Below are 25,348 nucleotides of genomic sequence, written 5' to 3'. Positions count from 1 at the left end.
TCCAGAAAAGTAAAATAAAGAGCTTTAATATCACCAAATGTACTGACATAAATGCATACATGTTTTGCAGAGATTATGCAGGATAAAAGAGAAATTTGCAACAGATACATTGACACCACCAGTGAGATTTGTGTGCATGTTTTGCAAAATCAATATAAAAACTTCACACAAATGATTTACACAGCGGAATGTAAAAGATTATTGCTGTATAAGAAGGTATAGATTTCAAATCACAGGGTAGACAAATCAGCACTCATATTGAGAATGGCCTAGCGATGGCCGTATTTGGCAGACCAATCTGTGCGGCCGTGAACGGGCTGCAGAGGAGGCCGAGATCGCATTCCAGGTGTGCTCTTGGTGGGAGACGACACATAGGAGGACGTGCCCATGTGACTATTCGACCTGCTTGATTTCCACGGTGCATAATCTAAGAAATGACAAGTTAATATGAAACAGAATTAAATACAGCTAGATCCCCCCGAAGATATTAAATACTTGGGTATAAATGCACTAATTACACATACTATAGATATTTAAATATACACACAATGCAAAGACATCTGTGCAGAAAGACATCATGACATTCTCCCTACTACACTGAAATCTAAGACTTCCTTTTTTTGTACACAACCATGTGTTATAAAAAAAAAACCTTATTTGGGGCTTTTTTGTTAATTAGCTTAATCTTGCACTTGGCATATTGTCCTTGTGGGTCAATCGATTGGCTACACAGCATGGGTAAATTCTCCAATCTGAAGATATTAAATTTAGATAAACAGCACGGCTGGACATTATTTAGATGTCTTCAAAATGATTTAAAAATAAAAACTCTAAACACTGCTTAATTTATAAGTATTCACCCACAGAGTCAATATTTAGTGCAGTGTCTTTTTGCAGCAATTACAGAGGAGTTGTCTCAGATGTATCTCTACGAGCTTTGCACATTTCAAATTTGGCATGTTCTACTCAAGTTTTCTTGAACTCTCCCAAATTAAATGGAGATTGCTTGTAGACAGCAATTTTCAGGTCATGAAACAGATTTTCAATTGGATTCAAGTCTGGGCTTTGACTCTTCCAGTCCAAAATACAAACCTTCATTTTTTCAAGCCATTCCTTTGTAGCTTTTGCCCTGTGATTTGAATAATAAGCAGAAGCAGCTCACTGTCCTGTTGGGAAGTACATTTTTATCAGACACAGATGTCTGGCTTACTGGAACAGGTTCTCCTCAACAATTTGCTTGTATCTGGCTTTATCCATGTTTCCCTTGATGGCAACAACATTTCTAGTTCCTCCTGCTGTAAAGCAACACCAGAGCATGATGTTACCACCACCATCCTTGATAGTAGGAATGGTGTTACCTGGGTGTTGGGCTGTATTTGGTCTGTGCCAAATGTAACGCTTCACTTTTAGACCAAATGGCTCAAAAATCTTTGTCCAAAAGCTCTCAGATTTGCCTTGTTGTTAACTCCAGGCATGCCTTTATGTTAGCCTTTCTCAGAAGTGGCTTTCTTCTGGCTCTTCTTAAGCCAGTGAGCTCTGTAAACCCTTTCGTGTTGTAGCTCGCCTCTTGGACCCTTTTCTGACAACTGCTCTTCCTGCCCGTGCTCTCAATTTGGAAGGAAGGCATGATCTTGGTAATGGCTGGGCTGTACCATATTTTTTCCACTTAAATTTGATTTTGCAATAGAGCAAAAAGAGAAATAATCTCTAGAGGGGTGAATATTATATGGGGGTGGCACAATAAACTCTACATAGATTATGAAAATAAAACAGGTAGAGGCCATGATATTTGAACATTTGGTATATTAAATAACTATTAAATGATTCCATCAGCAATTACACTATATAATCTTTTTTGTTCCTGGGTAATAAGTGTTATTTCCTAATTGTTTATACTGCAAAAGTATAGAATATGGCTATTAGTCCCCTCAAACTTTGCTTTTGTGGCCAAGACATTAGTATTTTTTAAATTGACCTATTTTCATTGAGAAAACGGGCAAATCTGCATCTTTTTTGTTGAGAGGTAATCCTATTGTAATCAACAGCATCAAGACATTGCTGGATGCCTTGAAGTATGAGGAGTATGGCTGGGGGGTCATCAGAGACTTTAAAATGGTGGCAGTCCTGATGGGTCTCCAAGGAGGTTTTACCAAGCCTCCCTGCTATCTTTGTTTTTAGGGAGAGCAGGGACACCAAGGTGCATTACCAAAGGCGGGACGGGGAGGAACACCATCATGTGGGAGCCATTGGTACACCACGGCAGGTGCTGATGCCACCACTGCATATTAAACTAGGCCTTATGAAACAATTTTGTCACAGCTCTAGATAAGGAATCGTCAGCCTTCAAGTACCTTCAAGACTTCTTTCATAAGCAGTCTGAGGCAAAAATCCAAAACCGGTGTCTTCGTCAGACCACAGATAAAGAAGATCCTGGAGTGCAAGGAAATCCCCAAGAAGCTCACTAGGAAAGAGAAAGTGGCTGGGAACAGCTTTGTGCTTCGAGGCTTCCTGGGCAATCACAAAGCTGAAAACTATGTGGAGCTGTTTGAGACTCTGTTATGGCACAGTGGGCTGCAGAAAATCTCTCAAAGTCCATATCCTTAACACTCATCTTAAAACATTTTAGGAGAACATGGGAGCAAACGCTTCCACCAGGATATACTGGACTCTGAATGCCGAAACCACAGACAATATTATGAGAAGATTTGGGAGACTACATTTGGGGGCTGATTCAAACTTTAGTATGAATACAAGTTCATTTTGATTCATATGGTGTATTTTTCTGACATAATGTGAACGAATGTCCTGGTCACTAAAGCAAAGTTTGAGGGGATTAATAGTCATTTTCTATACTTTTGAGGCATAAGCAATAACAATAATAATAATAATAATAATAAAACACTTACTACCCAGGAACTAAAATTGAGTTGTAACTATTCAATTGAGCTTGTGGTCCCCACTTGTTTTTCATTCCATATTTCATTCACATTTTAAAACATCTATTATTCTTATTCTGATACCTTTTCATTTCTACAGTAACAACCATCCCATCAGTGACCTTTCCCCTGTAACAGCATGCCCCATCATGTTTTATTTCTTACTTAAGTATGTGTATGAAGTATGTGACAACTTTCATATAAGCAAATAAGTAATATCAGTTATGTAACTCACTTGACAGTGTTGAATCAACTGGTGTGAGATGCACTCTTTGGCCAGCTGAACCAATCTCTTTCTTATAAACTGAGGGCACGTATACACCTGAAAAGGTTACAAATGTTTCTAGACTTCCAAAGGTGACAGTCCAAAAACTGAGCAGTTACAAGCAATGTTGATGTTACCTAATGATATCGATTAACATCATGGTATGCTAACTGATAGCTACACTGCCATAAAGTGCCACACAAAACGTACAGTGTTTGTCTCTTACCATGGTTGCCCGTGATAGGATGCGTTCCTCCGACACTGCTGCCCTCCCACATGTTTCCACTGTAGTCCTTTGCTGCATGAACGGCTACGTTCTTCTTCATGCTTAACCCTTTCAAATGTGAACACATAATATACAAACTTATTAAATGAAGCATGATCTGAGGACAAACTAAAATGTCAGAATTTACATTTGTTCTGATTACAGCACTTTAGCTACAAATGTTAAATGCCAATTGTGCTTTAAAGAAGAGCAGTGTATAATACCAGATGGAGAGCTGACACCCCCTCCTGGACAGTGTGTATGAACTGCAGTTGATCTACAGTGCAGTCTATAAGTAACTAACTGAATGGCGACAAACTATTCTGCTTCAGCTCTGCACTCCAGCACACAAATTAAACACTGATGTGCTGTATTACAGCATTATTTTTATTTTTTAAAATACATACTAATCCTGTTTTATAAGAGAAATAAAAAGTACATGGTCATGATCCAAACCAGCAATACCACCTCAATTGTGAATTATGGCTGTATAGGCATGTATGGCTGCCAGTGCAGCTGAAGCACTCTCTTCAAGTGGTGACAACTAAATGATTTCTGAAGTGTACAAGAAGAATTCTGAAGAATATTAACTGCTCAAATCCAAGCAAAGCCATCAAAGCTTACACGTTACAATGCTGTATTTTAATCCAGTTTAGACTATGTGATTACAATGGTCTTTTAAGATTATTACTTGTATGACAAACTGTATGAGATATAGGGTTGGGTATCGTTAAGGTTTTAACGGTATTACTACTCTTACCGATACCTCTTATCGATCCGGTACTTTAACGGTATTCTTATCGGTACTTTTGTGTTGTGTTTTTTATAATTGTGATTTTTTTTATTAAATAAGTTTATTATTATACATCTGTATGTAAATGCACCAGTATGAAGGCATTTTTTAGTGTTTAAGATTTATATACTGCAGAAAATAATACTCTAAAGATTTATATGTAGATTATTTGTAAAGTAACTGAAAGTGATGTGCATTTAATAGCCTAAATGTTTACATACTGATTTATTTCTTTATTTGGGATTTTAAAAACACGTAGAAAATATGTTGAATGCATAATGTCGTTTCACACGAATGAAACAACAATGTCAACATAAGGTAAGCAAACCAATTAGTGCAATTTTACATTTATTTTAAACGGTGTGAACAACATCGATTCAACATGAATTTAATGAGCAAAAAGATGTTGGATCGATGTCGGAGATGAACATTGTTTCGATGCCGCGACAGACCTTGATTATGCGATGATTTTACATCATTGTTATTTGGGAAGGTTGCTAGCATAAATACTTCACATAGATGGGGAACCAGAGACAAGCTAGCTAGGCAGTCTAAAACTTTGCATTTCTCTGTCTGTACATAATGCACTTTTGATTGATGCTTTGACGGACTGCTTGTGTTTCTGCCCTTACAAGCAAAAATCTTGTTGCACTTGTGGCAACAAGCGTTGTCTGCATCAACTCTAGTGAAGTGTAACAACACTTTTGAATGTTTGGTTCTCTCTGCCATCATCACTTTGTGTATTAAGCGGGAGCATTCATGTTGTGTGTGCACGCTCGCTGTTTTGCATGTGACAGACAGCCTCTGCGCGCGAGAGATCTCACTTCTGGATTGCAAATAACGAAAATGTAGACGAATATTTTAATATTATCGCAAATTAGAAATGGTTGTTGAGATAAAATGTGCAAGATAACGTTTATTTAGCAATAATAAATAGGAAATATATTTTCTTAATTTCTCCAGTACCGAAAGCAGAACCGATAGTGTCAGAGTTGATCGATACTACGGTGTTTCATAATTTAGCACCGGGGCCAGTTTAATACCGGGCTTCCCCACCGGGTACCCATCCCTAATGAGATCCCAGTAAAATCTATAACAGACTTTGCAATAATGTGTACTCCATGTCCGTTAATCGACAAAGCTCCTCTAATGGTAGATCTGCGATTCCAAAAAATGACATTCTGCTTATGTCATTAATCAGTGCAGGTGTTCAGAACAGGTGAACAGGGAAGCATGAAACAGCTTCACATGACAAATTTGAACAGAGCTACATAAATACAAGCTGTAATTCATACTTTACTTTTTTCCATGCTATGCCACTTTCTGTCCTGTCTTGATTAGACTATGATTAGACCTTGGACACAATGGCTGCTGCAGCTGCATCACATTATGCATATGCAAGTCCATCGATTTCAAATCTGTAAGATTATAATCAGGTGTTCAAGATTGGGTGCCAGAGATGAAAACCTGCTTAGGGAGTGCAGGTGGAACTGGTCTTACGTATACCCCTCTCATATCTAGTGTCTGGTCTGGCAAGAGATTTAAAAAGATCTCCAAATTATTTTAAATACATCATTCCCCTGTAAGGAAATAATCTACAACTGGCGCAGATTTCAAATGACTGCCAATTTGTCCAGGACTGGCCGTCCCATCAAAAACAGCCCAAGAGCAGACCATCTGATGCAAAAAGAAGTCTCCAAGACCCCAAAATTTCATCACAGGATCTGCTAATAAGTCTTGCAACTATTGGTGGCAAAGTGCATGCTTCTACATTCAGAAAGAGATTGCACAAATTTGACGTGCATGGAGACGTGCCAGGAAAAATCCTCTGCAAGACTACAGTTTGCCAATGAGCATATAGGCAAAGGCCAGGCCTTTTGGAATAATGTGTTCTGGACAGACGAATCAAAGATTGAGTTCTATGGTCACAGTAACAGCAGACATGTTTGGCGCAGACCAAAGACAGCTTTTCAGGAGAAGCACCTCATACCAACAGTGAAGCACGGTGGTGGAAATGTTATGGTGTGGGGTTGCATTGCTGCATCAGGGACTGGACAGCTTGCATTCACTGATTGAACTATGAATTCTGCATCATTTCAAAGAGTGCTTGGAGATAATGTGAGGCCATCTGTCCGAGAGTTGAAGTTGAACGGAAACTGGAGCTTTTAACAGGATAATGATCCTAAGCACACTAGCAAATCCATCAAGCAAATCCCACTGAAATGTTGTGGGGGGATTTGAAATGGCAGTATATGCAAGAAAACCCTCAAGCATCTTGCAACTGAAAGAATATTGCATGGAAGAGTGGTCAAAAATTCCTGCAAGCTGATGTCAGAGACTGGTTGACAATTATGTAAAATGGCTACAAGACATTATTTCTGCTAAAGGGGGCAATACTAGCTTCTGAGGTCAAGGGTGTACTTACTTTTTTCACAGAAGAATGTCACATCTATTGATATTTCTGTTGAATAAATGATTGAAAAAGCTCATTTTCCTTGTGGTTTTGTTCAAGTATAACTTTATTAATAGGCACTGTTTCAAAGATGACCAAATGTTTGCTTGTCCAAATATGTCAAAAAAGCCAACAATTTCCATGGGGTGTACAATAATTCCCTAACAACCATTTAATGTCTTAAAATCTATATGCAGCAGGTACATGCTCTGATTGTTTTCAATTCATTCTGAACATGTAGCTACTCAAACTTTTGTCAGCTTTAGCATACTGCAAGTATATAGAAACTTTAAAGCTGAGTTACATGGTAAAACACATGGTAACTGCAGGTGTTTGATTTTGGAAAATAGCTTGAGTTAGAGATGCACCGAATGTTCGGCAACTGAAATTATTCGGCCGAAAATAGCTAAAAAAGCACTTTTGGTGTCCGGTGAAAAATAAGTGAAAAGGCCGAATAAATTTGACCAAACAATGACGTGTTTGATGACGCGCCAAATAGCCTAGCAACCAGAGTGAGATGCGCGAATTTCACGACCTCCACTTCAGGCAGCACGCTCGGAGCGATGAGGGGGAACGAGCTACGTGCACGAGCGCATGCTCTTCGGATGTTGACATTGTTTACTGTGGACACGTGCGTTTATTTTGTTTCTGTTCCGGAGTATTCTGTCACGTCGCGAGACATAAGGGAGTAGAGTACGGAAGCAGGTAAAGACGTAGTTATTTAAGGGAACATAACATTAACAACATATCTAACTATACTATATTTACTATAATACTCCGCGAGGTGTACAGGGACGCGAGCGGTATACATCCCGAATATAATCAGCGAATATAACCATTTTTTGCACTCTTGTCAATGCACTTTTTTGTTGTAGGCTACAGAGCGTTACATTCTTTCAGCAGTTAGTTATAGGCCTAATATGGGCTATTCAAGGGGGGCTCAAAGATGACCACATAAAAATATTTTTATTTTACTCATTTATTTATTTAAAGTTATATTGTGCCTTGGTGGTAGCCTATGCCTGCTGGAATGGAAAAAAAAAATGTTCAGTGTTAAATAAATATTTTGAAATTGTAGTTTTTGTAATTGATTTTTTTTCTTTGAAAAGCAAGACAAAATAGTAAAAATTTACACAATGGTAAAAAAAAAAAAAAAAGGTAAAATAAATGGAAAAAAAACGCGAAAAAACGTACTTGGCCTTTGGCCAAGCTTTTCGTTATATTCGGTTTCGGCTCCAGCCGACAATTTTCATTTCGGTGCATCCCTAGCTTGAGTGATTTAGCTGCAATAGCAAGTGTAAATACCTGGTAAATATCTTGACTGCTTCAAGTAATGCTGTTTGGCTGATGCTGTCCTGGATGGCTCCTGGAAGGGCAGCACGTTATTTATATTTGCGACTCCTTCACTCCTGACGTTGGACAGACTGAAATCCAAAATGTTTCCGAGCCTGCATAAAGTAATAAAGTGTAACTAGAATGCCAAGTGAAACATTAATTGAGATTAAACACTTACAATGTCTGCAAGCTGATCCATCACTTCTACTTTAGATTTTAAAGTGTTTATAATATCATTTTATGCAGTCCTATACAACAGTTTTATTGTAAATTTTGGATACTTGCTTGACTGTAAGTCAAATGTATGTACTCTATAAATATAAATATATTCTCTATAAATAAAAAAAATAATAAAAAATATATATACATACACATATTTTATATATATATATATACACACACACACACACACACACACACACACACACATATATATGTTATAGAAACAAATTTTTTTTGTTTTCTTCTCTCAGAGTATTGCTGGAGACAGCAACCAAATTACCTGTTCATCACATTGCTGTCTCCCTGTAGCCGCTGTTCATTACTGATGAAAATGGGTTTGTTTAGAGTGGTGGTTGTAGTGTCCGTGTCCTCAAAATCATCCCAGTCATATACCTTTAAGACCCGAGTCACATTACCCCATCTCCTCCGGCCTCCTTTAGGCATCGATAAACTGCTAGACAAGTTAGCATTCTCGGGTTCTGGAGTTAGCTGACACACACACACACACACACACACACACACGAAAGCAATCACACAACAATCTGTGGTGTGAGATGTACAGTACATTACCACTATTATGTTTGTCCAATTTAACATTGATGACATTTTGTGATTCATCTGAAGGGCTTCATCAGTATCTTAAATTTAAAACACACAATACACATCAAAATAATAGGTCTTGGCTAAAACCAATATTCAAGACACATAGGTGTGAAAACTGACAATTTGGAAAAAGTCTCCAAAAATGAAGCTTCTATGTTCCATATAGATTAGCATGTTACTTGTCACCAAAGCCAATTTATCTGCTCCAGGGGCAGACAAAAGATAAATTCATTAGTTGCCCAGCATTCGAATAAAAGTCTCAGTGTGCTACCCAGTCCCGTGTTTTGGCTGCCCAGAAACCTAATTGACCAGGCTAGATAATGTCAGCTAACATAATGTAATAACATGTCAAGTTTCTTTTAGCTAATTAAAGGACATTAATACAGAATAAAGGAAACAAGCAAGTACAGTGCCCTCCACTAATATTGGCACCCTTGGTAAATATGAGCAAAGAAGGCTGTGAAAAATTGTCTTTATTGTTTAACCTTTTGATCTTTTGCTTAAAAAATTCACAAAATACTCTGCTTTCATGCATATCAAACAATTGCCAAAAAAACAAACAAACAAAAAAAAAACAATGATCTAACTAAAAAACTAACAAAAACATCTTTGTGCAACAATTGTTGCCACCTCTATGCATTCATATGAGAAAAAATATATTTAAAATATTCCCATTGATGTTTAAAATTCTTTTAGTACACCTGGGTGACTACGAACAGGTAATTGTTCAACCATGACTTCCTGTATCACAGAGGTATAAATATGAGGTAACACATAGGACAAATTCCATTAGTCATTCATAACAATGGGTAAGAGCAAGGAATATAGCTGTGATGTGCGGCAAAACGTTGTTGAGCTTCACAAAATGGGAAGTGGCTATAAGAAAATAGCACAAGCATTGAAAATGCCCATTTCCACCATCAGGGCAATAATTAAGAAGTTCCAGTCAACTGGAAATGTTATGAATCAACCTGGAATTGGACGCGTGTCTATATCGTCTCAACACACTGTGAAGAGGATTGTTTGAGTGGCCAAAAAATCTCCAAGGATCACAGCTTGAGAACTGCAGAAGTTAGTTGTGTCTTGGAGTCAGAAAGTCTCCAAAACTACAATCCGAAGTCACCTACATCACTACAAGATGTCTGGAATGGTTTCGAGAAAAAGTCCTCTACTCTCATCCAAAAACAAACTCAAGCATCATCAGTGTGCCAGACACTACTAGAACTTCAACTGGGATCGAGTTCTGTGGTCAGATGAAACCAAAATAGAGCTTTTTGGCAATAAACACCAGAGGAGGTTTTGGCGCACACAGAGAGGTAGCCATGTGGAAAAGTACCTCATGCCCACGGTTAAATATGGTGGTGGCTCTTTAATGTTTAGGGGCTGTTTTTCTGCCAGAGGACCTGGACATTTTGTTAGGATACATGGCATCATGGACTCTATCAAATATCAACAGATATTAAATGAAAACCTGACTGCCTCTGCCAGAAAGCTTACAATGGGCCATGGTTGGATCTTCAAGCAGGATAATGATCCAAAACATACATCAAAATCAATACAAAAATGGTTTACTGAGCACAAAATCAAGATCCTGCCATGGCCATCCCAGTCCCCTGACCTGAAACCCATAGAAAACCTGTGGGGTGAACTGAAGAGGAGAGTCCACCAGCATGGACCTCGAAATCTGAAGCATCTAGAGAGATTCTGTATGGAGGAATGGTCTCAGATCCCTTGCCATGTATTCTCCAACCTCATCAAGAATTATTGGAGAAGCCTCAGAGCTGTTATCTTGGCAAAGGGAGGTAGCACAAAGTATTGACTAAAAGGGTGCCAATAATTGTTGCACACCTATAGGGTTAAAAATAAAGACAATTTTTCACAGCCTTCTTTGCTCATATTTACCAAGGGTGCCAATATTAGTGGAGGGCACTGTATATGATTGTGCAGCGTATTGTGTTTGGGCCCTTAACAAAAGTCAACGTGGTTCTCTGTCCTGGCATTGCACATAAAAGCTACTAATCAAGTCTGGTTTCCTTCTTCATTTTTCAATTATCCATTAATTACTCTTATGATTGAAACAATTTCTAAGAGATTATATATTTTGATCATATACTCACTGACCACTTTATTAGGAACACCCATACACCTACTCATTCAAGCAATTATCCAATCAGCCAATCATGTAGCAGCAACACAACTGCATAAAATCATGCACCAGCTTCAGGCTACAGTGGGCAGGTGAAGATTGTAAAAAGACCAAGCGATGCATTTCCAATCTTCAACTGACCAGTTTGGCTGAGCCCACTAAGCTGAGTGCCCACCGTACCCTCAGATTCCTGTTCTTGGCTGACAGGACTGGAACCAGATGTAATCTTTTGCTGTTGTAGCCAGTCTGCCATAAGGTCAGACAATGTTTGATGTTTTGTGCATAGTGAGATGCTTTTCTGCTCGCCATGGTTCTAAAGAGTGGTTATATGAGCTACCAAAGCCTTTCTTGTCAGCCTGTCAGATTGGTATCTGGCCAAAAGAACTGCTGATGGGTTTTTTTTGTTTTTCACACCACTGTGTGTAAACCCTAGAGATTGTTGTGTGTGAAAATCCCAGGAGATCAACAGTTTTACAGTGCTTTTAGGCCCTGCACTGCTGCCACATGATTGCCTGACTGGATGCTATTGCATGACTAGCATGGGACATGTGTTCCTATTGAATTGGTCTGTAAGTATAGGTGGTGTTTAGGTGGTGTCAATTTTGAAAATAATTTTTTTCACTTTTCCAAAATATTTTGAGTTACATGAAAAAAAGAAAGAAAGAAAAAAAGGTGCCTTATGATATGGAACTAACACACAAACACAGTGGCATTGCTCACCTTGCTCTGCAAGCCTTTGTCATGTATTAGAGGAAAGCGTCTCTGCACTGCCCTGTCCATCTTGACCTCTGCCCTTTCTGGCCTTTTAGGAGGCTCTGGAAGGTGCTGTGGTTGATGGGCTGTATGAGGTAAGGTGAGCGGTGGGATCTGAGGAAGAGGTTCAGGCCTGAGTTGCAGAGGCTGTGTTTGTCCTTGGTCCTGGATCTGCTGTGGTGTGGCTAGAACTTGACCCACCTGAAAGTAGGGATAGCGCAGGGCCTGGAATTCGAGCAGCATCATGAGCCGGGGTTAGAAGATGAGGAACGGTGATTTTAGTGTTTACATCTGATAAGACTGTGTAACAACATTTTGGTGCATCATGATATCACTTTTCGTAGGGTTGACGGTTCAATTCCCGGCCCATGTGACTCCACATGCCGAAGTGTCCTTGGGCAAGACACTGAACCCCAAGTTGCTCCCAATGGCAAGCTACCGTTGGTGTATGTGTGTGAATGGGTGAATGAGGCACAGTGTAAAGCGCTTTGGAACCGCTAAGGATAAAAAAGCGCTATATAAGTGCAGACCATTTACCAATTTCAATGTCACATTTTCCTAGAGGATGATATTATAGAACACTGCAGTGGTGTTGTGCAGTATAATAACTCAGACCTGCCAACCATGAAGAAGAAGAAGAATGTCAAATTGAGTTCTTCTCAATGAGGGAATTGAGTAAATGTAAAAACACATTACACAGAATAAAACAGCACATTTTCCATACAGTCCTTTTACAAATCTCTTGTCTAATCTACCTTGTACAAGCGTTGTAGAGTGCTGTTTGGACTCATCCGAGTACTTTAAATTATTTGCAAAAAACATTAGATTTGACACTTCACTGTACCCTATTTAACTGTTTTGGTCAAATTTTTCATGGATGAATGCGATTGAAAATGCATTTTGAATTCTAGTGTATCCGTAATAAATATAGTTATATATTTATAACAATCATGTTAGCTTCTCATAATCATTTCTAATAATAATAATAATAATAATAATAATAATAATAATAATGTTAGCCATGTTAAACATATAATGATAGATTTTGTTCCATATTAATGAATTCAAAACATTCTGTTTACTGTGACAGAAAGCATCATTGCATCGATCGAGTGGGAAAACTGAGTCGAGGCGAGTGCACCGGCCTACACATTACTAATGTGAGACAAGGGAAGGGGAGCAGCTTCTAGGGGGGATCAATTAATATCGGAGAGTTCAAAACACCCAGGCAACTGTCAATCATTCCAGATTCATATGTCGATTGGCTCATCTGCTCGTTGTAGTAGGGAGAAAAGACTGCTTTTTTGCCACATTAACTAGTACCAGCATACTCCGAAATGCAGAGCTCCTATAGAAAAGGTTGTAACGTTGACCGGTTTGAATACTTTTTTTTACAAGTATTTTAAACTCTGTGTTACCTGGCAGGCTGCTGGCCGTTTTTTAGGGTCCCACTGTAACAGGTCTCTCATCAGCCGAATGGCTTCGGAGCCGGCGCTGGGGATCAGGGTGGCTAGACTGGTGGGCACGCACTGCGGCCAGCGGAAACTCATGGAGGCAGCCAGCTGGCATCCTTCAGGCCAGTCATTCTACATGGTCAAAGGTACACATCAAATGCTCACCAAATTGCACAACTAAAGAATATATCATTTAATAAATTTAGCTTGAAATTGAAATCATTTTCAAAAATTTTATATTTGACTAGTCCTGGAGTATAATATTTCATCAAGTATCAAGTATCTTATCTAAGTATTTTATCAAGTATCATTTGATTACTACCTTTTTCGGAGTTCCCAAAACCTGGCAGATCTTGAAAATAGTGTCCACCTCACTGGAGCCAGGAAACAGAGGTCTGAGCGTGTAGAGTTCAGCCATGATACAGCCTACGGCCCACTGGTCTATAGGAGAGTTGTAGCTTGTGGACTTGAGAAGCACTTCTGGAGCTCGGTACCTAAATTAATGAAAAATCAGTACATCAGTAAAGAGAAATGTGTGTATTGTGTCTAAGAAAATGCAACCTGAAATAAATGTAGAATAATACTGCTTTGAGTCAGCAATTCTACATTGTACAGCCAGTGCTGTTACATATTCATGATATCACGGTCACCTAAATGATCACAAGAGATTTCTAAGAGCAACAAAAGAGGAAAAGTTACCATCTTGTCGACACATAATCAGTGTAAGGAGGACGAGATCGTATCTCTCGAGCTAGTCCAAAGTCAGCAATTTTCACGAGCTCAGGACCCATGCACAAAACATTCTCTGGCTTCATGTCTCTATGAAAAAAGCCTAAAGGCAAGGCAAAACAGATTAATGGGCAATGTTTGATTATTACAGACAAAGCTAGGAATGGCAAATTCTTAGGAAAAAATGTTCAGCATCAGTTCTTTAGTATTAACAGTGTTTCTTACCACAAAGGCTTCTGAAATATTTCAGTTCTGATGAACACTTCTTATTTTTGATGAAATAGTCGTTTCAGGAAAGTTGCACTTAATATTTAATTTAATTTTAAATATGATGGCACAGCAATTAATGGATTATTTGTTCTCTGAATTCTGTTTGGCAGGTTGTTAGAAGAGAAAGCTTTGTTTGTGAAACACACCGTGTTTATGAATGAAGGCAAGTCCCTGTAGAATCTGAAACATGATATTCCTCACTGCAGACTCAGGAAACATGCGTGTTCTGGAAAAATAAGTGGAAAAAAAACACAGCAGAGTAGTATACTTTACGTCTATTTTGAGAATGTTATGAAACCTGTAGTCTGTAGTCTACACCTCCTCATTTTATTGGATACCTTTCCTTCATCAGCTGATAGAGGTTCTCCTTCATATACTCAAACACAAAGTAGAGCTGATCATTTTCCCGGATGACCTCCTTCAGCTTGATCACGTTGGCATGGTTGAGTTTCTTCAGGGACTGGGAATGAAAGAAATCACTAGTTTAACCATCGATATCACACACTCAACAAACCCCTGAATCTGAACATTTCAAATAAAAAAGGAGGTTATTATAGACAGGCCATGGAAATAAAACAGGGTGCTGATGATGCCAACTGAACTGTTTATAGGGTTTTATCAAATATAATTGTCCATTGCAGCCTAAACCCAAAAGAGTGAGATCTGAATTTAATATAAGCAGCATACACGCATCAGCCACTTTATTAGGAACACCATACTAATACTATATGCACTGTGCTGCTGCTACGTGATTGGCTGACAGATTAATTGCATGAATGGGCAGGCATTCCTAATAAAGTGGCCAGTGTATTCTTAGGGTAAAAGAATAATCTGTAAGTAGACCTGTGCTGATATGGGACTATGCAATATACGGAGACAACATAAACACAGTACAGACAAAATATCTTGGAATCTGTTCTTATATTTACATAGTTCAGCTTTAATCAGTGAGACCTGTGCTATTTTAATGACCTGTATAATTAAATGACATTGCAAACCAATAATAAAGAACTGTACATCAGCACATGCCTATTTATAAGCTGTGTAATTCCATGCATTGGAAAGGATTCATCATCTAGTAATTGTACTTGATAGGCTGCCTGCTTGATCACATGCCCTTTTATAGGATTAATACAGGGACAAGTGGAGTTAGAAGCACTGCAATTTCAAGACACACAAACAAGCACACCAAGTCACCTAGTATCTTCACTGTGCAGCTGCAGAAATTTGTTTAAAATACATGTTTTTTTGGTATGCCAGCAGTTATGGACAAAAAAACAAAAACAAACAAGTGACAAAACATAATCATAAGAAATGTAAGAACATTTATTCCCCACACCTTCAGAGCAGCTGAATCCAAACATTACAACATGAGAAATTATTTGTAGAGTGGTGCTTGAAAGTCTCTTTAGAATTTTCAATATTTCTGCATATATATATGACCTAAAACATCATTAAATTTTCACACAAGACCTAAAAGTAAACAAAGAGAACCCAATTAATCAAATGAGAGAAAAATATTATACTTGGTCATTTATTTATTGAGGAAAATGATCCAATATTACATATCTGTGAGTGGCAAAAGTATGTGACCCTTTAGAATTAGCAGTTCATTTGAAGGTGAAATTAGAGTCAGGTGTTTTCAATCAGTGGGATGAAAATCAGGTGTGAGTGAGCGCCCTGTTTTAAAGATCAGGGATCTATCATAATCTGATCTTCACAATACATGTGCATGGAAGTATATCATGGCATGAACAAAGGAGATTTCTGAGAACCTCAGAAAAAGAGTTGATGCTCAACAGGCTGGAAAGGGTTACAAAACCATCTCTAAAGAGTTTGGACTTCACCAATCCACAGTCAGACAAATTGTGTACAAATGGAAGAAAATTAAAGACCATCATTACCCTCCCTAGGAGTGGTCTAATAGTCCACGAGGTCACAAAGCAACCTAGAGTAACTTTTAAGCAACTAAAGGCCTCTCTCACACTGGCTAATGTTAATGTTCATGAGTCCACCATCAGGAGAACACTGAACAACAATGATGTGCATGGCAGGGCTGCAAGGAGAAAACAACTGCTCTCCAAAAACAACATTGCTGCCCTACTGCAGTTTGCTAAAGATCATGTGGACAAGCCAGAATGTTAAAATAGAACTTTTTGATTTAAATGAGAAGGGTTATATTTGGAGAAAGGAAAACACTGCATTCGAGCATAAGAACCTTCTCCCATCTGTGAAACATGGTGGTAGTAGTAGCATCATGGTTTGGACCTGTTTTGCTGCATCTGGGCCAGGACGGCTTGCCATCAATGATGGAACAATGAATTCTGAATTATACCAGCAAATTATAAAGGAAAATGTCAGGACATCTGTCTGTGAACTGAATCTCAAGAGAAAATGGGTCCTGCAGCAAGACAATGACCCTAAGCACATGTGTTGTTCTATCAAAGAATGGTTAAAGAAGAATAAAGTTAATGTTTTGGAATGGCCAAGTCAAAGTCCTGACCTTAATCCAACAGAAACATTGTGGAGGGACCTGAAGCAAGTAGTTCATGTGAGGAAATCCACCAACATCCCAGAGTTGAAGCTGTTCTGTACTGAGGAACGTGCTAAAAATTCCCCTAAGCCAATGTGCAGGACTGATCAACAATTACCAGAAACTTTTAGTTGCAGTTATTGCTGCACAAGGGGGTCACACCAGATACTCAAAGCAAAGGTTCACAAACTTTTGCCACTCACAGATATGTAATATTGGATCATTTTCCTTAATAAATAAATGACCAAGTATAATATTTTTGTCTCATTTGTTTAATTGGGTTCTCTTTATCTCAAATGTGAAAATCTGATGATGTTTTAGGTCATATTTATGCAGATATATAGACAATTCCAAAGAGTTTGCAAACTTTCAAGCACCACCCTATGTGGGAGTGCATTCAGAGAGATGAATGCATGACATGATAGAACTTTTTTTTGCATCTTGACAACAATTGTACTTACCTTGACCTCTCTGAGATTGATGCACTCCTCCCAGGAATAGAATTTCCTTTTCATTCTGCATAAGGAAATAAAATACATGCAGTATCTCACAAAAGTGAGTATACCCCTCACATTTTTGTAAATATTTGATTATATCTTTTCATGTGACAACACTGAAGAAATGACACTTTGCTACAATGTAAAGTAGTGAGTGTACAACTTATGTAACAGTGTAAATTTGCTGTCCCCTCAAAATAACTCAACACACAGCCATTAATGTCTAAACCGCTGGCAACAAAAGTGAGTACACCCCTAAGTGAAAATGTCCAAATTGTTCCCAAAGTGTCAATATTTTGTGTGGCCACCATTATTTTCCTGCCTTAACCCTCTTGGGCATGAAGTTCACCAGAGCTTCACAGGTTGCCACTGGAGTCCTCTTCCACTCCTCCATGAAGACATCACGGAGGTGGTGGATGTTAGAGACCTTGTGCTCCTCCACCTTCTGTCTGAGGATGCCCCACAGATGCTCAATAGGGTTTAGGTCTGGAGACATGCTTGGCCAGTCCATCACCTTCACCCTCAGCTTCTTTAGCAAGGCAGTGGTCGTCTTGGAGGTGTGTTTGGGGTCGTTATCATGCTGGAATACTGCCCTGCGGCCCAGTCTCTGCTTCAGTATGTCACAGTACATGTTGGCATTCATGGTTCCCTCAATGAACTGTAGCTCCCCAGTGCCGGCAGCACTCATGCAGCCCCAGACCATGACACTCCCACCACCATGCTTGACTGTAGGCAAGACACACTTGTCTTTGTCCTCCTCACCTAGTTGCCGCCACACATGCTTGACACCATCTGAACCAAATAAGTTTATCTTGGTCTCATCAGACCACAGGACATGGTTCCAGTAATCCACATCCTTAGTCTGATTGTCTTCAGCAAACTGTTTGCAGGCTTTCTTGTGCATCATCTTTAGAAGAGGCTTCCTTCTGGGACGACAGCCATGCAGACCAATTTGATGCAGTGTGCGGCGTATGGTCTGAGCACTGACAGGCTGACCCCCCCACCCCTTCAACCTCTGCAGCAATGCTGGCAGAACTCATACGTCTATTTCCCAAAGACAACCTCAGGATATGACGCTGAGCACGTGCACTCAACTTCTTTGGTAGACCATGGCAAGGCCTGTTCTGAGTGGAACCTGTCCTGTTAAACCGCTGTATGGTCTTGGCCACTGTGCTGCAGCTCAGTGTCAGGGTCTTGGTAATCTTCTTATAGCTTAGGCCATCTTTATGTAGAGCAACAATTTTTTTTCAGATCCTCAGAAAGTTCTTTGCCATGAGGTGCCATGTTGAACTTCCAGTGACCAGTATGAGGGAGTGTGAGAGCGATAACACCAAATTTAACACACCTGCTCCCCATTCACACCTGAGACCTTGTAACACTAACAAGTCACATGACACCGGGGAGGGAAAATGGCTAATTGGGCCCAATTTGGACATTTTCATTTAAGGGTGTACTCACTTTTGTTGCCAGCAGTTTAGTCATTAATGGCTGTGTGTTGAGTTATTTTGAGGGGACAGCAAATTTACACTGTTACACAAGCTGTACACTCACTACTTTACATTGTAGCAAAGTGTAATTTCTTCAGTGTTGTCACATGAAAAGGTATAATCAAATATTTACAAAAATGTGAGAGGTGTACTCACTTTTGTGAGATACTGTATATATACACATTCTAATTCATGAACACTGATGATAAAAAAATAATACAACAGTAACACACTAACCATGAGCATACAGCCTGCAAAAACAAACCCTGCTGGATAAAAGGACTAAAAGAATACAAATGGCCACAATCTTGTTTTCCTTGTGCATCCCCCTGTGGTGAATCATGAACTCCACAGCTGTTTGGCAGTCCATGATTTAGCATTCTTTTGACATGAAAAGTATCAGGCTACCAGAAGAACATCAACAGTTGATCAAAATGTGCTAAATAGTAAAAAAGTCCAACTTTATTCTGACGACCTGATCATGGAGGCATTTGGCAGAGCAGTATTTTTTCATCACATTAATTCATTTCAGATTAGTCGACTGTGTAGTCCTGTGCTGCCAACCCAAATGCCTTAAATCATAAATACTCCATTGAGTTAAATCAGTGGAACACTCCAGTGCTACTGTTCATGTCCCTTCTCCTATAATAACATCCTGTTCAAGTTAAAAATAGAGCAAACCCTAAACTGTGGCTTTCAGAAGACTGACAGATGGCTACATAATCACAAAAATGGGAGGCTTTAAACCCTGGATTCCTCCACATCTGAAGCGCCAGCTATCATGTTAACTGCATTCGCTACTTGACTGGTCAGAAGATACACTGGTACATTTTTATACTCAAGCTTACTGAAAAGGCACTGGCAATCACTAGCTGCCTGCTTCAAAACACAGAAAGCTTCAAATGCCAAGAGTTCTCAAAACCTCTCAAGATACCACAATGGCCTCATTCTGGTGCTTAGACAGGCTAGGTAAGGGGCTCTGTGCTTTGTCAGTCTTGGTGCGAGTCTCTACGCTCTGCTAATTTGGGTCCATGTTGCTGCACTCAACTTGCCTTGGTCTAGAGCTAGACATGGTCCAGGTCACTGTACTCAGCCTTTCTCGGTCTGTGGCACTGTGCTCGCCTAGTCTCGGTCTGGTGCAGCTCTGTGCTCGCCTAGTCTTGGTCTGGTGCGGCTCTGTGCTCGCCTAGTCTCGGTCTGGTGTGGCTCTGTGCTTGCCTAGTCTCGGTCTGGTGCGGCTCTGTGCTCGCCTAGTCTCGGTCTGGTGCGGCTCTGTGCTCGCCTAGTCTCGGTCTGGTGCGGCTCTGTGCTCGCCTAGTCTCGGTCTGCGGCTCTGTGCTCAGCTAATCTCACAGCCACAGCCGAGAGTTTCTTCAGTGAGCTACATGTTATACAAGATTATTTGTGAATGTGGCCCTGATCCTCATACCAACTCAGCAAATAAAGACAGAAAACATTAGAACAGCTCGACTCACTTCTTGATGGCGACAAGCTCACCAGACTCCAGGCAGCGGCTCAGTGTGACTGAGCCAAAGGTGCCGTCGCCAAGCTGCTGGAGGGCAGCGTATCGGTTCATAGTGCTGTTTTCTTTCTCAGCATGACATGCAGTTGTACCTGGCACCTGTTCGATGGCCGCTCAAATGCAGCCAGGGTCTGTGGTTTGAGTGACACGCCTTGAAGTCATGATGTTCGTGTGCACACCACCACCTGCAAAGTAACATACTGACAGGGTCAGCAGACAATTTGAGGATGGTCTGAGGAGTGGATACGCACACAGTAACTTTTTAATGAAGTTGAAACCAGTTTTAGACTGAAATTAAGATGATCCCAAAAATATTGTGATTATATAATTAAAAAGATTAGATGATGACACACCTGCGATTAATGAAAATGGATGCAGACTTTAATATGGTGAAGGCCAGGATTTTCTTTTATTTTGCTTTACCTTTGCTTTAGGTCTCAGTGCTCGCACAACTATATTGCTCTGATACACAACAGTTTATCTACACACCCCGAATATCTTTGTGTACATGCAGACGTTTTTACTGACCACCCTCTCTTTTACTGGGATCATCTTACGCAGTCAGATAACATGTTCTTTTTACATTGCTAACATTAAAGGAGCAATCCTGCCTAAACTTTTCTATTAATCTTTATGTGATTATGTGATAAATCCACAATGCCACTTGACTGCCTGATAATACTAATGCCAGTGGGATTTAACCCGTACATCATCTCTACTTAAAGAGAGTGATGCAGCAGTGCTTTATTACGTTAGTCTGTCCTGCTTTCTCATCTCCTCATTTGCACACTCTGCTTAAACAGAGCAGGTTCCAAAGCTTCAACTTTCAAGCTAACACCACCATCAACAGCATCACGCTCGTCATCTCGTAGATCTCTCACTCGCCTGTACTCTGCTGTAACTCTGCACAACCTTGTCATACTTGTCAACTTTTATTATTGCCCCTGCTGCTACATTGAATTCCTCATTAATACCATACTGAGCTGCGAGTGAGAAAAGAAGCTCTTATCCCTCATGTCTGAGATGTCTGTTGAAATGTTTTCTGCTGTTAAGCGCCATCAGCCCTATCTGGACAGGATTACATTTACATGGGGTTCTGGGGTAATTTCCTATTTTACAGATGCTCCAATGTGATCTGATTTCCAACCAGTTCGGCCATATTGGTGTTTTTCTCGTCCTCTGAGAAAATTACAGTCTGAATTACTTACTATTGCTCGCCAAACTCGGCGGTCATCTGATAATTTTAGTCCCGTCTGAATACACGCGTCCGTGATGCAGCTGTTGCCTCACGTTGAAAAAAATAAAATGATGTCCAACTGCTGGTACTTGCTGTATTTAGTCTCATAGTGCATGTATCGGATTTTTGAAACTTTGCAGACTTTTTACATTCACAAACAGCTATATAACACACTACATGAAAGGTAATATTAGAAAAAACATAACAGTGCACCTATTATGGTTTTTCAAATATTACCGTTAAAGCCTTTCTGAGTTACGATACAAAAAATGTATGCTTTTTTTTTTTTTTTTTTTTTTTACACTTTGTGATTATTGTTTTATTGTATTTTCAAACTGTTTCTGGAACGTTGGCTGAAACTGAAATAAGTAGTGATGTGTCGTTCATGAATGTACATTCATTTTGAATGAATCTTTAATACGACTCAATAACAACGGGTTGTCTCTGAGAGTGATTCATTCATTTTTGAACACGCATGCACTGCAACATTCCCATAGGTTCTGTACAGGAAACAGAAATGATTAGCTCACCTCTCGAGTCTTCGGGTTCGAGTCGTTCGTTCATCACGTCACAGCCCCACTGCATTCAGCCTATGGGTCGGTTACAGGATGAACGAATGACTCGAACCCAAAGACTCGAGAGGTGAACTAATCATTTCTTTTTCCAGGGAACAGACGTAACAAAAAATTCGTCATTGGCTGCATTAGCCTATAGTTTATTTTTTATTCCAAATGTGATCAACGTTTGTGTAAGTACTAGATGTGTTGGGGAATTTAACATGTAACATTTTAATTATATTCTGCGGAAATGAACGAAATGACTCGGAAAAAAGATCCGTTCATTTTGCTGAACGAAATTCAAAGATCCGAGTCAGGTAAATGATCCGAACTTCCCATCACTACTTGTGATTGGTGCATGATCATATAACCACGTGACCCTGATAAACTAATCCAATCCAAATAGGGCTAATGTAACCTAGCAATGTCCCACTGTGACATCAGAGCAGCACACAACCGCTACCTTCTGATGGGAATAATGAAAAACCAGCATCACTAACCACGTTATCACCGGCAACATCACTAACCACATTATCACAGCAGTATCACTAACCACATTATCAGAGCAGTATCACTAACCACATTATCAGAGCAGTATCACTAACCACATTATCAGAGCAGTATCACTAACCACAATATCACAGCAGTATCACTAACCACAATATCACCAGCAGTATCACTAACCACATTATCACAGTAGTATCACTAACCACATTAAATATACTGATGGTGTAATATTTGTTATAAAGGTTTCCTTTATATGTACGAAGTAATGATAGCGTCCAGCAGTGTTTTAGCTCAGGCTAAAGCCACCTAAAATAAGAAATAACAGTATTGTGGCAAAATATATGACGCTACATGTAACCCAGTTCCGGTCTGTATAATATCTGAGAGATTAACATCAGTGCTGTGTTAGTGATGTTAGATCAAATTCTGCGATTTATTCATAAACCCGCTAACAGTAGCTACACTGCCCGTAGTGTGGCACGTTAACTTCAGATTATTTACCTGTTGTGCATCATAGCCAGTCCAGTCTCTGGGTGTAACGTTACTCTAATCCCATCTGTAAATCTCAGTGTAACAACAGAAAGCACCGCCGTCCCTAACAACTGCCAGAGTGAGTCATACAACAAACAAACAAAAACAAATAATCCGTTCTCCCGGCCCACCCGTATTCAGACAAGCCCCGCCTCCCGAATTACAATTGGGTAGGACTTGCAATACGAATTTACTATTAGCCAATCCAACGCAGGGACAGGACGGTATTAGCCAATCATATAGTAGGATTTATATACGTCTGGACTACAGGTGGGAAAAGGATAAGTAAGGAAAGAGGAGGGCTGCGTTCCAAACTGTGTACTACCGCACTAGAATAAGTACACTACATACCGTTTCTGGCATACTGTTCATTTTAGTGCGTAGTATTGCAGATTGGGACGTGGCCATTAACAGGCTTCCAGCAGTTTTAAGTTATAGGGAGTAAGTAGTAACTGTAGTGACTTGTGACTGATAAAAATTTAAAGTCAAAGTAGCACGCGCAATGTCAGATTAGTATTGACCCAGGTAAATACAGCACTGAAAATATCGCGTGTTTAGGAATCAAAATCTTTTGCAACACTCTACATAAAGCTCGAAAACATACTTCTGTTTAACACTCACCTTATAACAGAGAAAAGTTTTCTTCTGAATAGTTGAAACGGAGCATCACTGACTGTTGCTCTGCACTAACGATGCAGTTGTAAAGAATGATTAATATTCTGCTGAACAACTGTATTGTAAAAGGTGACACAAATTTTGTCATAGTGACCACGTCACGGATTCCATTCGATTCATTTAAGACGCCATGCGATGCTCAGAATATTCGCTGTTCCATAATTCCAAACTTCCACACAGTGGAGAGAACATTGTTTAATTGGAGTGATGAGAAATGTATGATTAATCATTTGTGTAATGACGTGACAACGACATGCTGTTACATTGTATGACCGCTAGATGGGAGTCGAAGCACACAAACGAGTTCATTATTCATCCATTCATTCATTCGGGGCCGTTTCTGAACATTTCTCAGGACCCCCCAACGATAATAATCACATTATTTTATATGCAATAATGAACAGAATTAATACTTTATTATCTTGGATGAAGTTTACTAAACAGTTTTCTAAACAATAAAATAAAAACCTCTGAACAAGGACTAGGAGGAATGGTGGTTTAGTGGTTAGCACGTTTGCCTCACATCGCTGGGCTTGGGGGTTCAGTTCCCACATGTAGCCCCTATCTTGGGTGAATAACACATACCTTTAATGTATTCTTGGTTTTGTGATTTAATCCCTGTTCATCTTTTGATCTTTGCCGTGTTAATCAGACAACTCTTTGGATTATCATTTGATTTTGTTATTTCATGCCTGATCATGCTTCGACCTTTGCCTGCCTCATTGCACTGAATAGACAGTGTTTCAACTTTGTTTGCCTGGATTGCATAATCAAGTCTCTCTGCACATGGATCCTAACTCTCTTGCAGAGTCTGGTACATTACAACTAAATAACCATTTTACAGCACTTAGCCTTCCGTATGTCTTCAAGACAAGTGCCCAGTTGTTACAAACTTTATAGTATATTAGTATAGTATATTTATTAGAGTTTCACCAATTAACCAATAATAATAACAACAACAACAACAACAACAAGAAAAAGAACATCCATACATTGGTAAATAGATTTTTTGCCGTGCAGACCTAATAATAATGTTTGCTCAGGATCTTTTGCATTTCAAGAAGTATATTAATCCAGTACCTCTGCATTATATGACATGTCCATAAACAGAGTTGCAAAGTTTTTAAAAAATATATTGTTGAATATTTAATTGGGCCTTCCAGATTTGAAAATAATTATATATATATATATATATATATATATATATATATATATATATAGTCCAGTATAGCATAACGTTAAATATTATAACTGTAACTATAGTAACTATTTTATACCTCATCACAATACACTGTTATATTGTATACATTATCACTCCCCTTTTGACAGGTTCAACACTGGTTAATCAAATTGCATTATTATCCATTACTATATCATTCTAGCACAATATAAAGTAGCTATGTTATAAAACATCAACGTCTACCTGTATATTGGAATTTTTGTTGAAAAGAAAAAGCTATTTTTCCAGCCAGGGGACAAAAATATTCAGTAACATGATGTTCAAAACTGTCAGATCAGAGCAAATCATCATGCTCTAACTTTAGGAATGAAAGTAGTCTGACTACATGGTGACAGGCAA

General features: G+C 39.2%; 1 protein-coding gene across 8 annotated transcripts; it reads right to left on the bottom strand.

The window, feature by feature from the left end:
- On the bottom strand, nt 1-23,855 carry LOC128604310 (serine/threonine-protein kinase ICK-like). Of its 8 annotated transcripts, XR_008385164.1 has the most exons (16): nt 23,065-23,237; nt 20,216-20,447; nt 17,218-17,272; nt 14,562-14,683; nt 14,370-14,449; nt 13,924-14,056; nt 13,547-13,718; nt 13,189-13,356; nt 11,738-11,995; nt 8,549-8,757; nt 8,017-8,159; nt 6,685-6,720; nt 3,428-3,535; nt 3,172-3,258; nt 1,093-1,295; nt 305-427 (listed from the first exon to the last, which is right to left on the bottom strand). XR_008385164.1 is itself a non-coding variant. In XM_053619348.1 (15 exons), the coding sequence occupies exons 2-15, from the start codon at nt 20,314-20,316 to the stop codon at nt 270-272; spliced, it is 1,830 nt and encodes a 609-aa protein (XP_053475323.1). In that variant the 5' UTR covers nt 20,317-20,447; nt 23,716-23,855; the 3' UTR covers nt 1-269. The 8 variants fall into 8 exon arrangements, 7 of the variants coding, with proteins under 7 accessions (XP_053475323.1, XP_053475322.1, XP_053475320.1 ...); XM_053619348.1 differs by lacking the exons at nt 1,093-1,295; nt 23,065-23,237 and adding an exon at nt 23,716-23,855 and having other exon boundaries at nt 1-427; XM_053619347.1 differs by lacking the exon at nt 1,093-1,295 and having other exon boundaries at nt 1-427; nt 20,216-20,462; nt 23,065-23,236.
- Nucleotides 23,856-25,348: the final 1,493 nt, after the last annotated feature.

Source organism: Ictalurus furcatus, chromosome 29 (genome assembly GCF_023375685.1).
Source record: "Ictalurus furcatus strain D&B chromosome 29, Billie_1.0, whole genome shotgun sequence".
Lineage (NCBI taxonomy): Eukaryota > Metazoa > Chordata > Actinopteri > Siluriformes > Ictaluridae > Ictalurus > Ictalurus furcatus.
This window is presented reverse-complemented; position numbering and strand designations above follow the sequence as displayed.